Here is a 17,235-nt window from a genome sequence, read left to right on the forward strand (position 1 = left end):
GTCAAAAGGCCAAAAAAGGCACAAATCTTTTTTTGAATCTCAAGCGAGCAATGTGACGTGTACTTCAAGAAGGTGTGTCAGACTACCTTCTCTTGGGACCACAACACAGATTCCAAGGGAGAGCAACTAGCAGAGCTAAGCTTTATGCATTCAGGCCTGAAAGCATCCACTGGAGCTGTGCCTGCACCACGTCTGGCATGGAAAGCACTCTCCCCACTTGCCTCTACAAATGCTCTGCTGCAGAATGGGGAGATTTTGATAAGCAGTCCACACACAATCAGTGAAAACACACACGGCACATCATGCTGAAACTTGGCTCCTTACAGGAAGGAGTAACCACCGACTGAGAGGCAGGAAAGGATCATGTGAACTCCTACTTCCACTCTGCATCCAGACTAGGCTGGACATGGATGACAAGGATTCATTGGCAGCTGAACAGCTACAGGCAAAACGAGTGTCTGCAACTACATAAACTCTTGCCTTGGGAGAGCAGGCTATACTCGGAGCCCAGGCAGCTGCTGCACACCACTGTGCAAACAGTCTCATTCACGTCTAAATAACTGCAGTAACAGCCTTACAGAAACTGATGCATCTCAACTGCTGCTTCAAGACCTTCCCCATCCAATTCCTCCTCATTAACATCACTCAGATCTAAGTGTGGGCACACAAAATCTCTCACAGAAGCTCAGGCCCATGAGCAGCCTTCCACATCCACCTGGGATCAGCTCTTCTGCAGCACAGTGGTGTAACGGAGCACTGTGTCACACTACAGGACCACGGACCAGTTCACCAGATAAACCAAAGGAGCTTGAAGGACTCCTTCCTGAGGAACTGTGTCTCGTTACTTGCTCTACCTACCACCTAGAAGTCCCAACAAAGATTAGGGTCCAGTAGGTACAGGACCTGACACTTACATTAGTAACTTTCATCCCAAAGATTCTCTCCCTGCTGTTGTAGAGGATTGCCAAATTCTGAAGCTCCTTCAGCTGCTTCCTGACCTGCCTTGTTTTCTTAGCCAACTCATGAGCTTGGTTAACATCTGCCTGGATGGAAAATCCACCTACAGTCAGCTGGAAGAGAAAGGGCAGGCATAAGATGTAGCTCTGAAGCTGAGTGGTGCCTCTGGAGATCTCGGCTTCCCAGTGTGCTCTTTTGTTACAATCAAAGGCATGATTTTTATCCTCACAATTTCACCTCCCCCAGTCCAATTCCACGTCTGTTGGACCACAATGAAAGTGGTGAGGAGAAGCAATAAGCTCTGGTCAGGTGGTTGAAAGTGCAAATGTGATGACTAGCTGCTTTTCATTTTCCTGACAATAGTTAATCCCTGAGGAGTAGGAGCAGTAAGTCTGTGCCCAGATTTCTTGCTACTGAATTTATACTGTCATTAGTTACAGAACCGGTGAAGTGAAAATGATAGCTCTACTAGGTCACTCAGTTTGTTTTCAAGAATTGTTTAACAACACATGTCCAGAGCTTCTCTAATAACCTTTCTGTTTTGTTTTGGTGGTTTGGTTTTCTTTGTTTGTTTTGGGCTGTTTGTTTAGTTGCTTTTTTTTAATCCAGCAGTGGGGTATCATCATTTTGGGAGGCTACTTCTAAGATAATCTAGGTCACCGATTGCAGCCTTTCCAAGATGGCACTTTTTTTCTGTATTTAAGAGTTTCTGCTGAAAAATAAAACTCAAACTGTTTCAGCAGAACCCAGAGGTATCTCAGCTCCAGAACTCTGCTATGGTTTCAGGGTCTTTCATGCAAGATGAGTCCATGACTGAATGCTGTATTTTTCCCCTTGATGACAACACATCACGGGAGATGCTCTGCAGGGCACTGAGTACACAAGAAAAAATAGGAGATGCATCTGTTGCCCAAGCACCAAGAATCAGAATACTGTATCTCAGTGAACAACTTCCCAGTGAAAAATCAGTATTTCTCCAAAGAGTATTGTCTCTCACACAAAACCAGAACTCAGTCAAAAGCCCAACTTCCAATAAAAACCAGGGGGAGTGTGGTAATTTTTGGTCCAACAGTACATTGACCTAAAAACTCATCTGACTAAAATCTCATCTGAAAGTTTCCCACCTGGCTGACCACAGGAGCTTCAAGGCTCCCTTCTCTGGGCAGTATATTGTCAGGGGCTTAATACCTGCATCTCCTCCAGTTTGTCTTGAAAGCCATTCTGATCCACGATGTGGATTTTGCGAAATTTGTCTTCATCCTCCAGGTGCTGGAGCCGAACGGACTCAGCTTGCATAGTTATTTTCAGCGGCCAGTAACTTGCAGCCCACCTGCACTCACATGATGTAACAAACCAAGCCAACCAACCAAACAAAAAAAAAAAAACAACCAACAAAAAGAAAAAAAAGAGGAGAGGGAGAGAGAAGCTTTTAGAGCATATGTTTGAAATGCTGAAAATAACAGAATGAGAAAGCCAAATCCCACCAAACAAGGAAGCTTTACAACAACAGAAACACATGTGGTTTCAACAAAACATTTTTTTTTCCAGCTTGTCTTGTTGATATGCAGTCCTTGTGACTAGGCTATTCAATTGGAGAGGGCTGGGGAGAAGTGGAGGGCCTTTTTAAAAGGAACAAATCCACTATGTTGCTGAAAAGCTAGGAGACAGCAAAATAACAGTTGGCATCCAGAGGGAATGTCTGTCTTTGAATGCATTCACAAGGAACTGAAAAAAAAGGGGGTCACAGTCTTGGCTTGTGGCTTTTCAGGGCTACTGAAAAAGCCAGTCTCCTGTTAAGCAGGGCAGCGAGGGGCCAGGCTAACCCAGATACAGTGAAGCTCTGGATAGCAAGGCTTCTGCGGCGTGCCCTGGGGAGGGCAATGCAGACACAGGGAAGGCTGCACAAAGTGACTGCTCACACCAGGGCAGGTTTCTTGGTTCTTGCTCAGCCATAGTCCACCCATTCCTCCATTTGGACTTCTTAGCTTGTGTGCCATGCCAGACGCAGGTTTTGGAGCATTAGATCACACCACTCCCAGCACCTGGGGATGCAGCAGTCTCCTACTAGTTCTGCATCTGCCTGTTCTGGTCAGTAAGCATACAGCTACCTCTATGCTAAGCTGCCCTAGAGCTGAGCTCTTTCCTGCAACTTCTGTGGGGTTTTTTTTCAGCATGCATCCCATGTTTCTAGTTTTAGGAGCACTCTGCAGAAACTCACTCAGGTTGCACACTGGGTCAAACCCATGTCATATAAGAGGTGCTTCCAGGGCTGAGCTGACTTCAGAAGCTGTGTGACTGTGTGTGTGAGCCGACTCTGCTACTGGGGCATAGTCAGGCCCCAATCTGAACAACAGACCCAAAGACAAAACTAAGAGGAGACTGCATGGAAAAGAAATGCAGTAATAATACAGGGTTCAGGTTCTTTCCTAGTCCCAAAAAACCCTGCAAATGTTTGTTAATTTTCAGACACAGACTAAAATGTATGCTTTGAGACCTTGTAAATGTCTCAAAAAAAACCAAGAGAAAAGAGCTTTAATACATTAAACAGGTTAATAGCTACCAGTTTGCCTTGCCCCAGGCCAGAAGGCAGCATGAACCCACGCTTCTTCTCTATAAACTTCATTTCAAGAATTCAGTGCTTATATTGCCTGAGAGGCACTTAGAAGTTCTGCTGGAGTCCCTGACAGACACATAGCCCCTGAAGCACTGAGAATGGTAATTGCTGCAAAGTGTCCCACTTTGACAGTGGGATGCTCACTTGTCATTGAAATCTTCTTCGGTAAGAGTGTAAAGGAATCCCTCCATGACCTTGTAATCTTCCATGACTTCACGAATCAGTTCCTGCACAGGGTGAAAGAAAGAGACAAGAAATAGACACCTTTAGACCATACTAATTCCAACTCTCTGGTGTATACCTCATTTTCATGAGGTGCCTTTGAAGGGCGTTAGTCACACAAGCTTAACGTGATGTAGGCTGCTCCTCCGCTGTGTGGGAATGGATTTACAACCCCTTGTTCTGCGAAGGATCACGCCATCATTGCCCTCTGTTCTGTATGAATGAAGTGTGACCTAGTGGATCAAGTGCTGGACAAAATTTGAGTGTTTTGGGTTATCCTCCAGGTTTTTTCCTTGGCGTGGACAAGTCAGCTTACAGCTTCAAGCCTTTGTTCCCCATTGAATCAGCTGGGAAGACCTACACTTCAAATAACTTTGAAATAACCAGCACTAGAGTGTCCTAGTAAAAGAAATACGTTAATAGCAACATGAGCAATTGGTAGCAGAAATATTTTCTTGAAAACAACATTCATTTGTGGAAGACAGCTATTCAGTATACAAATGCAGAATGGATCATGAAGGTAGCAAAAAGTATATGTAAGTCTTTTAGGCAAGATTTTTAACTGCTATTTTGTTTTGCATAGTTATTTAGATTCATGATATGTGTATTTAAAAATACCAATCTTAGGACTTACACAAATACAGAGCCAGGAATCTTATGGCATTGCATGCAAAGACATGCAAGCAAAAAAATTCTGAGACACCACACATTGCATTGACAAATTTCCTTCTTACTTCCCTTGGTGTCCCCTGTCTGTAAGGAGGGTATGCCCTACCTCCTGCACAGCCAGCTGCTCAGGGACTCCCTTCATCCACTCCTGCAGCTCAGCCAGCTCCTCGATACTGTTTGGTTTCTCATGCATTTTGCAGCTGACAACTTTATATGCATCACAGATCTGCAGTAAGACACAGCAGAGAAAAGACCATCAAAAAGTCACTAATTGCTAATGGGCAAACTGGAAAACCTGCCATGATCCACCCACTTCCCATTCTGAAGGTGGTCAAAAGTGATGAATACACAGTCCTGTTCCTTTCCACAGTCCCGTTCCTTTTTTTTTTCTCCACAGTCTTTCTCCATCCATCTCATTTGAGCTCAAAGGGAATGAGACTGCCAAAAAAAGAGGAAGAGGAACTGCAGGTATGTAGTCAAAATGATGATAATAACAGATTCAGACTACCCTCTGGCCCAGCAGAAGCAATTGCCTACGTTCCAGTTATCCTCAGAGCCTGCAGCAGGCAGATCTTTTCAATCCACCAAGGCATTTTTATAAGATGGCAAGGTCTTGAAAAATTTTGTCTCAGGAGATACAGCTTTCAGGAACCTAACTTATTAACTAAATTTAATACTTGATTTGGTTGAGTCTGCGTATCTCCCCTCTAGTTGTTTTTTGGGGGTTTTTTTTTGGTGTTTTTTTTAAATAATCACTCCAATGAGGTCTTTAATATGTCCTCATTAATGTGGCCTCAGTTGCTGTCTTGGCCATTTCACAAACACAATGACTTCAAAAGCAGAAGGACAAGACACTGACAGATAATCTATTGAACCAGGTAACTTACATTCTCCACCTGCAAATGGAGGTTTTTAGCCAGTATGTCCAACATGGAAGTGGCAAGCACTTTGTATTTTTCAGACAGATTTCGCTTAACACCTTCTATGCTGACATAGAAGGGACCAATGACAATAGAACTTGGTAGAGTGTTGTCCAGGTTGTCCTTTTCAGAAAAGTATACGTTTACTATACTCATCACCTCCTGGGCTGATGGACATTGCTCTTCATAGTCTCTATAAATAAAAACATCAACAAAAAAAAAGGTAAAGTAGACCTTAATGTTATTTGAGCACCCAGGCTGTTCCTAGGATGTCCACAGGTGTCTACCCAAAGGATCAAGACATTAAATTAATGAGTATGTTTAGTGTTATTAAAACATGCATCTATTCAAATATATTCAACTTTCTGCAAGCACAGACTGAGAGGGTAACCAACAGCTTCTAGACCTTACAACCAAAGATATACCTACATAGGAAGTGAGGGGGGTTTGTATCACAGCCAAATAAATGAGCGCTAGCTTTCACCGAACATGGGAAGCTACAGTAGGAAAGACATATCATGTAAAGTCCATCTATTTGGGTGACCAGCTTGCACCAAAGCTTCTGCTTCAGTGTCTTCACTGCTACGGTTACCAATGCCAAGCAGAGGAAGCCAGGCTACACCCATGCAGTGGTGTAGACAGGCCCCCAGTTTCAGAAGACGTGTATATGAAAAGACATGGAACTGGTATGTAGCTGAGGAACATTACTGGGGAGCAAGGGAAAGGACAGATTCAAATCTACAACAGGCTTTAGAGCACAATAGGTGTAGAGTAAGAGGACGAAATACTTCAGCTGCAGAAAGGGAATGGAAGAAAGAGATGAAAGACATAATAAGGTAAGAGGAGAGGGAGAGATAAAATGAAAGCACTGGTGTAAACAGGGCAAGATCAGGAGGCACCTTGCAGGAGGGCAGGCAATTCAGCATCTTCTGGGAAGAGACAGGAATTTGTCAAATGGGATTAAGCTAGAATAACAAAAGAGAAAAAGGACTTCATTCCCACTGGTTGGAGAAAAAATGAGGTCTAAAAAGAAGATCATTAAAGCAACAGAGGCTAAAGGACAGCCTAGGTGCAGAGTTTTGTCAGTGAAAACAATGAGGCTGAAACAAAAGAAAACAATACTTTCTATAGAATGTTATCAGCCTGAGCAGACGTTATTTGAAGGAGGTCAGTGTCAAGTATTCTAACTGGATTTTCAAACAGGATGAGTCATTTTTAGGGCCATTAATATCTCCAGTTACACTTACAAACATGACAGGAATGTGGCTGCTGTCAGAGGCAGGAAGAAATTCTCACTGCTACCACCAATGTCCTCTAAAAGCATGGACCATTGCCCACGGCTGAAGGCTGCCTCTGATGGAGGCCTGACCTCACATCTGAGGCATGTCACACACATTCGAGGTCCCAGAACAGATCCTGCATTCTCAGACAAATCCACACTACAGCTTGTGAAAAGGCTTGCCATTTGGGTTAGAGGTGCCTTTGTCAGAAGCCACTTACCGTAGGAAGTACTGGATGTCATTGTTATTTAGCTCTAAGAACTTCTCATATCTCTTGGCATAGGCTTGGAGAGGGATCAGTGCCTTCTGAATGGCAGACCGCACAGCCTCACGAAGTTCTTCCACTTCTGGTTCATGCAAGCCCACGGAGTCCAGCAAGGGTGTGTCTGTGATAACGATGTTTTCCAACACATACTGGAAGAGAAAGGAGAGAGGTCTTTCAGGACTAGCAGAGCTAACCATGACTCCTCAGGAGAGGGGCAAGACAATCACTAGTGGCACCCTTGGGAAGTCATGCAGTCCATCCTTCTACATTGTGTCAGAAATTGTTTTATCAGTTTTACATTGCCCCCCCAAAGAAGGAGGATCTAGGGAGACAGGTCTTTCACAGTCACAGGCAGAAGAATGCATACACAGAAGAGATCTGCACCAGACTGACAGCACTGGAAGAGGTGCTATTGCCTTTTTGAGTCTGCTTTTGTCAGCTGCCATGCACTTAGGGCAACCGGGCTACGTAGGACATGTCTCCACAGAACCTGCAGCACTAAACAGAGATAGCAACCGGATAAAATAGCTACAGGGTTGGGGAGCTTGAAGAAATCCTGTCAGAATAGAACTGCGTTAGCACAGTGCTGTGCCCAAATTAATTTAACTGGATTCCCAACTACCTACTTCTGTAACTCTCTCCCTCAGTGCAAGCTCAGGGGTGTCTATGCCAAGCTGCAATGCACTGAGACTTGCACAGTTACAAGACTGTTGATGCAGAAGAGTTCACCTTCTCCAGCTGTGGGACAGTGTGAGTCACCAGGATTCCCTTGTTGAACAGAGAAATGAGGGACTTCTCAAAGCTCTCTACAGGGGGGCTGAAGTGAATGCCACTGCTGTCTAGCACAAGTTCTGTTACAAAGAGCGGATTCCTTTGAGGCCTGCAGTGGGAAGAGATAAGGAAGAACAGGGATGTTTTTTGAGACAAAGGCACACAACTATATCGCTCTGGTGCTGACACTAAAACACCTACTGGACAGGAGAGGAAAGCAGAGGAGAGCAGGACTGTCCCATGCACATGAAGGTATCAAACTGCATTCTGAATTTATCAGTAAAGACATTGAGAACTCTTGTCTATCAAAGGTGAAGGAAGTGTTAATCATGGCATCCCAGGATCCCCAAAAGTCATAACCTTATGTTGAGAACTGGAGCTGCTTTAAAGAAAAATTGCAGATGGTCTTCAAACCAGGCATTCAGCATCTCCAATATACTCCTAAAATGCACCTTCTAGAAGTTATATTCAATATCTTCCAATCTTGTATGTTACCGGCATGGCTCAGGATCAGCTCAAGTCAATGTTAAGACTTCCACTGATTTCAAGGCGAAAGCCTCATGTGAGTAGCCATTTTTTTCCTCTTTTTTGTCCTGTTTTCAATTTCTAAACCCTCTTTTTTTTAATATCACAAAGAATAAAAATCCTTGTATCAATACCCAACAGAATAAAACTCTAGGCACTGTGACAACCAAAATTTGGTATTCTTAGAGATCCCAGGTCAGATCCTACTCCTGAGGTTAATCCAAGAATGGAATTAAGCAGCCATGCCTCCTGGTATTCTTCTTCCTAGTCTCTAGAAAAAAAGCTAGTAGTCATTATTTGCTCCCCCAAGCATACTGGAAATAGCTAATCTTTAGACCAGTATGTCAAAGTAGCAGACCTTGGTTCTGACGGGCTGCTTCTTATCTCTAACAGCAACCTGAACAGAGCAGCCAGCTCTGTGTCATTCTTCCATACTCAAGCAAATGCCTCAAGGGGAGGACTGGAGGAAACAGCCCTGCCAAAAGATGCCATACAGTGCAAATTTTACTTGCAAAAACACTAGTTATAGAAAGACAATGGCACTGCACTTTTCTGCTCTTTCCACCCTTTTTTTTTTCTCCCTCTCCTTTCCTTACCTGTAGGGACTATTGATGAGGTCATCTCCCCATTCCATGTCCTCTGAGCAATTCAGGATACTATGGCAACCATCCAGCAAAAAACAGGTGAAGCTGATCAATGAGTTCTGCACCAGATACCGCACAGAGTCCTGAAGCATGAATTTGATGCGCTTCATCAGCTTATGGAGTTTGGACATTTGGTAGACATCCCAGTGGCTCTGTTGCAGGTTGTACCAGTCTTTGCCTGCATCTTTCAGGTTGTTTTTTACTGCAATCTTTAGAGTATTTATCCAAGTATTCTTGAGAAACATCTGAACCTAGGGCAAAGAAAAAAGAAAGGTGTGTAATCCTCCAAGGGCCGACGGGAAAGCAGTATGGCAAGGTTAGCTGCTAGCTGGGACTGCTGGACCTTTCTCTGCTGTGAAAGGCAACTGTTCTCTCAGAGCTGTGACAGCTAAACAGTAGCTCTCAAATTCATGCACACACACGTGTGGCACGTGAACCTGGCCATACATCTCCTTCACTGACAGAAGACCTACAAAAAGAAAGCCTGATATTAAAAAGCAGGAGTGCTCTATTCTTTCATTTTATATACAGCATTTCCTTTTTGTTCTCTTTTCTATAGAACAGTATTCCTGGAGCTGCCTGTGTCAGGGTCCCTCATAAAAAGCTGTGTAGACAGTATGATGAGCAAGTAAAGGACAGAATGTTGTCTTCTCTTGACAAGTGAGGAGAAAGAGGGGAAGAAGCCAAGGGCAGCAGCAGTCTGCAGTGTTTTAATTTATTAAAATACCACCAAGTGTTACTTTTGCTCCACAGGCAGCTGCTGTTTGAGTGTAATAAAACAACCTCAGTCACTGAGTGGATGACAGCACTGCCTAGCTGAAACAGCATGGGACTGGGAAGGACCAGCACATGCCCTCTGCCACTGATTTAGCATGTAATTGTGCAAGTTACTGCATGTGGCCACATCCAGGGTGCAATGTGCTGCCTTCACTTAGAGGGCACGAAGATCTTCCAGCAAGAGTTATCACAGAGTTGCAAATTTTTGTCCTAGTCTGTCTGCTGACATTGCAAGCCGAGTAATTTAATTAAGTACATAAAGAACATAGAGTGTAGCAAAGCATTACCCTATGAGTGCTTCAGGGGGAACCAAAGCTCTTGTGTCTTGCATCTGGATGGATGGGGAAATAAAGCCAAAAAAACCTGGACACTTCTGAGTGCCAGCCAGGACTGTTATCTGCAGGGAGACCAGGATGGGGAAGGAAGGGCTGCAGCCCTATGTGGCCACTTGCTCAACCCATGACTAAAAGCATGGTCAGCAATAGCTGATGCTAACTAGGGGCCTATGGCTCTTTCAGCCTATTCTCCCCACATTCCAATACATTTGACACCCACATGCAAATTCCTCCCTGCCCCACCCACAATGTCTCCTTTGAAAGCTCATCCCTTTCCAGGGAATCGACCTGCAGCTGCTGCACTGTCTAATACGCACTGCCAGCCTGCTTTGCTGCTCCCTGTGTTCATCCCCCCACGCTTCCTCGGCTCACCTGAGTGAAGGTCTGTATCTGGATCTGTTCAAACTCCTCCAAGCAGACGTGCTTGGCTAAGGTTGAGTTAAACAGAGACATGGTGGCTGCCCTGTTACACTCATCTTGCACCTGTGTGAGGAGGAGGATGACTTCTGGCCTGCTCAGGAGCGAGACAAAGTTGAAATCTGCCTGTCGTTCAACAAAAGGATAGTCTGGGATCCAGATGAGACCTGACCCAAAAAAACACACCAACAACATTATTGCCTGCAACGTTATTCCCAGCTTCTGTTTTAGAGGGAGACTACAGCTCCCTTCAGGACAGCACGTGGGAGAGGGACTCCCCTTTGTTGCACAGACTTTATTATCATGTAGCAGTTTCAGCAGATGGCTGGATGAAAGAAAGTCTCTTCTCTGCAGCAGAGACTTTCTGCAGCCTCCCGTTAGTGGCTGAGGGACTGTCTCAGTGCCTGACCTCCCTGAAGCTTTGGCCCGTGAAGTTTCCATGAGAAAACATTGGACTTGAAGAATCTTCCCACTGAGGCTTCAAGGCACAGCTGAGTCATCTCATCTGTGACAAGCCACTTGTGAACCACCTCAAGGCATTCCAACCTTTGGAAGATCCAAGTACACAATATACTGGCTCCCCCCTTTATCTTTTACTGCAGTCATTTTCTGCCATTTTGGGACTCTGAAAGAGCCCGAGTCCTCTTTCACACCTGAGGTATGCCACAGCCCAGCCCAGCAAATGGAAGGCAGCAAGTCCCAGCACAGTGCAGAGTGGAAGGCAGTTAAGCTAATTGCAGTGCCATCCATTTGGTGCCATTAAGGGGACACTTGCAGAGGTACTGCAGCTTAGCTGGCGGATGGTAATGTGTTATACTGACGTAACATGAACATGCAAATATAGCCTAACAAAGAGCAGACACACTCAAAAGTCTCATATAATCTGCTGCTGCCCCTTTTGAGCTCCAACAATTAACGTGAACCTGAGAGTTTCTGCAACAAAGCTTGAATCCGATCAAAGACAAGAGGTCCTATAACCATGCCTAATTCAGACTGTTTCACTGTGTCCCTACCTTTCTCTGGTACTTTCTTCTCCTCTTTGTCTGGCAGGGTGACATAAGAAAACATCTCAGGTTTGGAAGTGACGACAGTGTCAAAGCTTATCCTGTTCATGGTGCGTTCATAGTCTAATCTTACTTCTTTCTCCAGGCAGCACATATGGTCTAATACCCTGCCACAAGACATGGAAATAATAATAACCCATAGTGTTTGAGCAGAAGTATGCTTGCAGCTTTACTGCAAAAACCATCCTTTGCTCACTCCCTTCTGGATTTGCTAACCCAAAAGCTCACCTACTACTGAACACATTAGGAGAGCTGTGCAGACAATGAAGCAGCTAGCAAAGCTATCAACCGGACATTTAATAACAGAGGCATGCAGGGACCTGGGAGTAGGACTGCAGTCTTCTCAAGTGTCTTTTCAGATCAAAGCAAAATCTCCACTGGGAAGAAGGATTACAGAGGGAAGGGGAAATAAGCAAGAACTTAGGAAGCTAGCTGGCAGCTCTGGAAAAGTTGGGCTATCTGAGCTGTCATCCCAACTGCCTCCTGCTGAACACCTCTTGACATTTGTTTCGGCAGCCAACATGTATAAGTGCTGAAACCCTGCTGTTTGTCCTAGGAAATTATCAACCTTCATCTCAAGCAGGCAGAGTACTTTTCTTTATGCCTATATTTCTTCTCACAGCAACTAAATACTCTCCTACTCTCTAGTTTAGGTGGCAGACCATGCACCCCTTCACACCTTCCTGTCTCTGAGCAGGGCAGTATGGCTGATTCCCAGCAACACCACCAACAGCTCATGATTCACCAGCCCAGGGACTCTTAAAACACCTTCCTGATATGAACTGCATCTCAAAGAGACACTGAATTATATCCAGGTGGAGATCTGTCCTGTTTGCATCACCCTGTGCAGATCTTCTTTTGATTTGTTTTAGCAGCTGTTAATAGGTAGAAGAGTCACCAGCAGACAACAGCCAACTCTCTAGAGATGGCTGGCGGCCTGCATATCAGCAGTGACTGATCTGTTCCCTAAAAGCACAGGAAGACAAGGTCAATCATGTCATTTCTGTCCAATTTTCCTGCTGTCAAAGGCCACTTAACTGTAGGCATATGCATGGCTCAGTGGATCTGCACATGAAGTACACCTCCTTCATCTGGGAACACTGACAAACCACCCATCCTGTACACGTGCCCCTGGGGCTCCTGTCCAACCTACTTCTGATGACACTCTGGGCCAGGGGGTGGTGTGCATGTGCACAGGCTGGAAGGCAGATCAGATCCACAGTCTATGAGTTGGATGCTCAAGATCTGCCTCCATTGGCACTTGTTTTGTAGCCCTGTGAGGTCCTACAATGTTAATGGACTGAAGGCAGAGACCCAGACATGTACTTAATGCTTTACCTCTTCCCTTTCCTCAGTTTGGGTGTATGCACAGCCAACAGCTTCATTCTCTGCAGGCTCTTCTCGCTGATGCTGTTTAGTCCATCTGTGGGCATGCAGTCCACATACAAATGGTACAGTAGCAGCGCCTGTGTCTTCTTACGCAAGTTGTTGGCAGAAACTATCCGCTGTGCAAACACCTGGGGATCTTCAGCCACAAACAGCAGGCAAACTCGTGGCACCCAGTACTGACATGACAACAATGGGGCTCTTCCTGGGAAATGAAAGTAAAGCTTACAAGAGTCTACAGGGAAAACAGAATGGCTTGCAATGCTGACAGCAGCTTTTTGATGGACAATATAATAGGGCTGGTTTACTGGAGATAAAAATGAGGGACCAAAACTGAGGACAGCAAGAGACAAGGAACATGGAATTAACAGCAGCTCCAAACCTTTCAAGAGGGGTGTACTTCATCTTAAGATGTCCACATTCCCCCTCAAAATGGCATTGACCCAGAAAGACCATCATTTAACTCGTCCTGAAGGCAGGAAAGATGAGAGACAGAAAAAAGAAAGGTATCTCCAAAGGGAAGGCCTCAAATAGGTTGTCAAATTAAGGTGTGGACTTCTCTCCCCTGGAGGTTTTTCCAGACAGGTTAAACAGACACATGTCAAGGGTGGTAACGGGGAGAGGAATTGAATGACTTCTTGATGTCCTTCCAATCTCTACCTAGGACCAACTAGCATGGGAAATGAACTGCCCTCAAAAGTATATGCCAGGTCCCAAAAGGCCTTACTCAAAACACACCTTCTGGAGTTACTCCTCCATTGAGGATGGGTCTCCCCTCTTCATCCCGCACCAGCCCATTCTTATCTGTTTTATGGACCAAGTAGAGTCCTGTCTCCTTGTCATAATCCAGAACACCAACATCAATCCACTTGTAGATTAACTTCTGGCTTTTGGGGTCCTCTGAGAGAATCAATGATTAAAATGGAGTTAGTCCATTCTCCTGGAAGCTAGAGCAAATGTACTTTCCTGATAAGGGGGGTGACGCTACAGTCAAATCCATTTACTGGTTTAGTTCTTAGTCAATCTCACATAATTTCTGCTGTGATAAAATAAATAATGAACTGAGGTCTTACTGCTTAGCATTTCCAACTGCACACACCAAAGCTCTCCATTCCCCTCCTCTTACCGATATAGGTTCCCTGTGGACCATCCTCCTACCTCCTGCTTCAGGCACTCCCACTCACTCTTTGAAGCCATAGTCTTACATCTGGATCCCATATGCCCCTACATCCTCTTTCAGCCCATACCTAGGGACCCCTCTGCCTCCAATTCCTTCACCCCTTGATCCAGGACCCTCATTACCCACATGAGCTCTGTGGGGTTCCCATTCTCCTTTCCCATGTGTGGGTCTAGCCCTGTGTCACCCTCCACATAAGTCCTCATTCTTCTAATTGGGAGTAGATGTAAAACCCTGTACCTTCTCCCCAGACCTATTATTTCTTTGGGTCATTCCCAGGGCATCTAACTCTTAAGTGTTCAGATCCTCTAAAATACCGGGAGGTGCTACCCAGATGTATATATCTGTATCAATATCAGTATAGATATAAAATGGATGCTGTTAACTACAGTAGTCTGAACTACAGGAATTTGGAACAGTGCTGGCAGTACACAGATGTCAGTGGTCTCACCCTCCCCAGGGCCCAGAGGGTCTGACTACTTGTGTGCAGAACAGTCCATTCAACCTGGAGAGTGATCAGGTGTAGTGTTCCCCAAGCCACCTGCAAGCAGAACCCAGCCATCATGTGCTGGCTGCCTGCAGATCCACACAGCTTATGTTTTACGCTTAGGTTTTGCAGACAGCCAAGCTTCTGGAGGTTGCCCCAGAGCTACAGTCAGTACACGTGTCAGTTCCTATGATTTAAAGCTAGTGCAGATGTGTTGATATGACCTGCAGCCACAACTGGACACCAGATCAGCTGTACCTAGTGATGCCTTCTTATTGCAAAGGCTCCAAGTGACAGGAAAACAACACCCACATCACTTAATTTGCCCTAGATTTACTACTTGGATTTTCACTGCAGTCTGAACTTGACTTCTGATCCTGCACTTGCTGTGAAATCCAGGCAGAACATGCTGTGTGCAAGCTAACAAACTTCATGATGACACCTATATATCAATAAAGCAAAATTTTGACAGTACTGACTTCCAGGCACAGAAAGAGGAGGGCAAAAGTTAAAAGGCTACTTCTAAAACAGTGGAAATAGTCAGTCCAGGGCAGGAGTCATTGTCAGTGAGACCCCTGGTCTCTTGCTCTGACTGCCTGAGCCTGGTCAGAATGAGATATTGCTTTTCTGCTATTCAGAGCCACATTCATCAGAATCTACACATTCTCTTCTGCTGAATGGGCCTGTAACTGTTAGCGTTGCCTTGCTTGAGCAGTAACTCATTCAAGCTTTACCGTGTCCAAGTACATCATCTGTAGGTAAAAGTGCTTTTCCAGGCACTGGCTTTCTATCCTGAGATCCTGGCTCCAGTCCTAGCGAGATCCACTCTTCTGGAGTTCGACAGTCATACTCATCATTGTCAAATATCTAAAAAGCCAGGACATGAGTAAAATTAAGTCTTACTTCAGAGAGACGGAAGTAGCCAATACAACATTTCATGAGAGGGAAATTAACATATAGTTCCTAAATGGGCTACGAAAATGCAAAACAGTCCAGGTGCAAAAGCTGTGCTGATGTTTGATCAACAATCTTCTCCCAAACAGCAATATCTAGCCCTTCCCTAGGGAGTGCAGACCACCACCTAGAGAGGTCTCATGCAATAATACTGCTAACTACTGCACTCAGAAGGAAACATGAGACAACATCTTTTCTTTGGATACACAAATGACAGTGAGGAGCACCCTCAAGGACTATTAGTTCTGATGGAAGTAGTGGGCACCCTGCAGAAGATGCTCAGCATCTTGCAGAGACCCTTCAGGGCCCAAACCTGCTTTAAAGCATTTCCTTTTTTTATTGCCTGTTGATTCAGTGATCGCTAAGTGTCCCGCAGTTTTCAGAAACATCCCATGGTATAAGCAATAAGACAGATCACAAGTGCCAAACATGCTCTCTGACCTTCAACGGGAGGTAGATGGGAAAGATAGGATCTTTCTTCTCCTCAACAGTTGGCATATTGTCAGGATCATGGTGCCTTGGCATCAGCTGATTGGAGTCTATCCCCTCGCTGGCTAAGAGCTCAGCAATATCAAAGGTGAGATATAACCGTCTCATCCTGTTTTGAATCAGATGGGGAAATAACCACTAAAAGCACCTAGAAGGGCTCCCACGCCTACAACTCCACTTTTGGATTGTGCACCCCTATCAGTAAAAAAGTTTTTGAGCACACACTGCACACATCTCTATTTCTTCATTTATAGAATAAAATAGTTCAGTTGGAAGGGACCTACAATGATAATCTAGTCCAATTTATAAATTATATACATGTACTACTGTAGTAATATATTATGAACATTATAGAGCATACAAAAAATAAAAATTAAAAAAGGATGATAAAAAATGAAATAAAACACTATTTTTAAAAATTATTTTCTTCCCACATCCCAGTGAGTTGTCTTGCATACCAGCTGCATTGCGCATGCCCCACTTTGGAGACCATTGCTTTACAGGACAGTATTTTCCTAGAGATTTTTGACATGCCATGTCTTGAAAGCAAAAAGCAACACCTGAACTGCTGTGTCCATTCCATAATTATGTCTCTAGCCACCTTCTGCTTACTTACCTCTCTACTTCAACCTTCCGAGGGCATTGTCCTGGAAGCCGTTGGAAAGGAATCTGCACTTTGGGCTGAAATGATTGTACTGGGAAATCTGACTTGATGAGGTTCTCAGTGGTTGGTCCAATCACTTGCTTATCCAGGACACTTAAGAAGTCCTCAGGCATCTGGAAGGTTGTGACTAAGAGACATAGCAAAACACATCTGAAACCACCAGACATCACTCTGCTTTACATTCACACACACAGGAGGACTGTGCTGTCTCCCGAGTTGTCTGCAGAAGTCACTTCACTAGATTTGTGAGAGAAATCAAGCAGACATCAAACAGGAAACAGAAAGGAAGACCTTTTTTCCTGCTGCAACATGTCATTATGGGTTTCCAGTATTAAAATGATGGCATAGAAGAAGCCTCCACTGAGACTTACTGTCATGCACCTTATTAGGAGGTAGGACACTGACCTGGCTTTATGGAGCTCTGTTCCGTTTCCAGCTTTGCTACAGACTCTCTACATGCCCATGGGCAAGTTACTGTCTCTTAGCATATGGTTTCCCTCATTCTCAGAAAGAGATGGGATTTCCCTGCCCTCCTGAAGTGCCCCGAGACCAAGAGTCAGTTGTAGCTGGGAGGAACTTGGTCAAGATGGTGATAAAGGGCTTAAGAATACTGCAGGA

General features: G+C 44.7%; 1 protein-coding gene across 1 annotated transcript in view; it reads right to left on the minus strand.

Annotated features, from left to right (window-relative positions):
• DNAH1 (dynein axonemal heavy chain 1) overlaps nt 1-16,730 on the minus strand; it is a 64,764-nt gene extending 48,034 nt beyond the window's left edge. Inside the window, 15 exon segments of the mRNA XM_056335106.1 lie at nt 915-1,070; nt 2,146-2,287; nt 3,716-3,798; nt 4,569-4,688; nt 5,350-5,575; nt 6,883-7,076; nt 7,657-7,807; nt 8,820-9,118; nt 10,352-10,563; nt 11,410-11,567; nt 12,799-13,051; nt 13,585-13,746; nt 15,245-15,377; nt 15,906-16,062; nt 16,570-16,730. Of these exon segments, the coding sequence (XP_056191081.1) occupies nt 915-1,070; nt 2,146-2,287; nt 3,716-3,798; nt 4,569-4,688; nt 5,350-5,575; nt 6,883-7,076; nt 7,657-7,807; nt 8,820-9,118; nt 10,352-10,563; nt 11,410-11,567; nt 12,799-13,051; nt 13,585-13,746; nt 15,245-15,377; nt 15,906-16,062; nt 16,570-16,730 (2,607 nt within the window).
• Between the last annotated feature and the right edge of the window lie 505 nt (nt 16,731-17,235).

This window comes from Falco biarmicus, chromosome 4 (assembly GCF_023638135.1).
Source record: "Falco biarmicus isolate bFalBia1 chromosome 4, bFalBia1.pri, whole genome shotgun sequence".
NCBI lineage: Eukaryota > Metazoa > Chordata > Aves > Falconiformes > Falconidae > Falco > Falco biarmicus.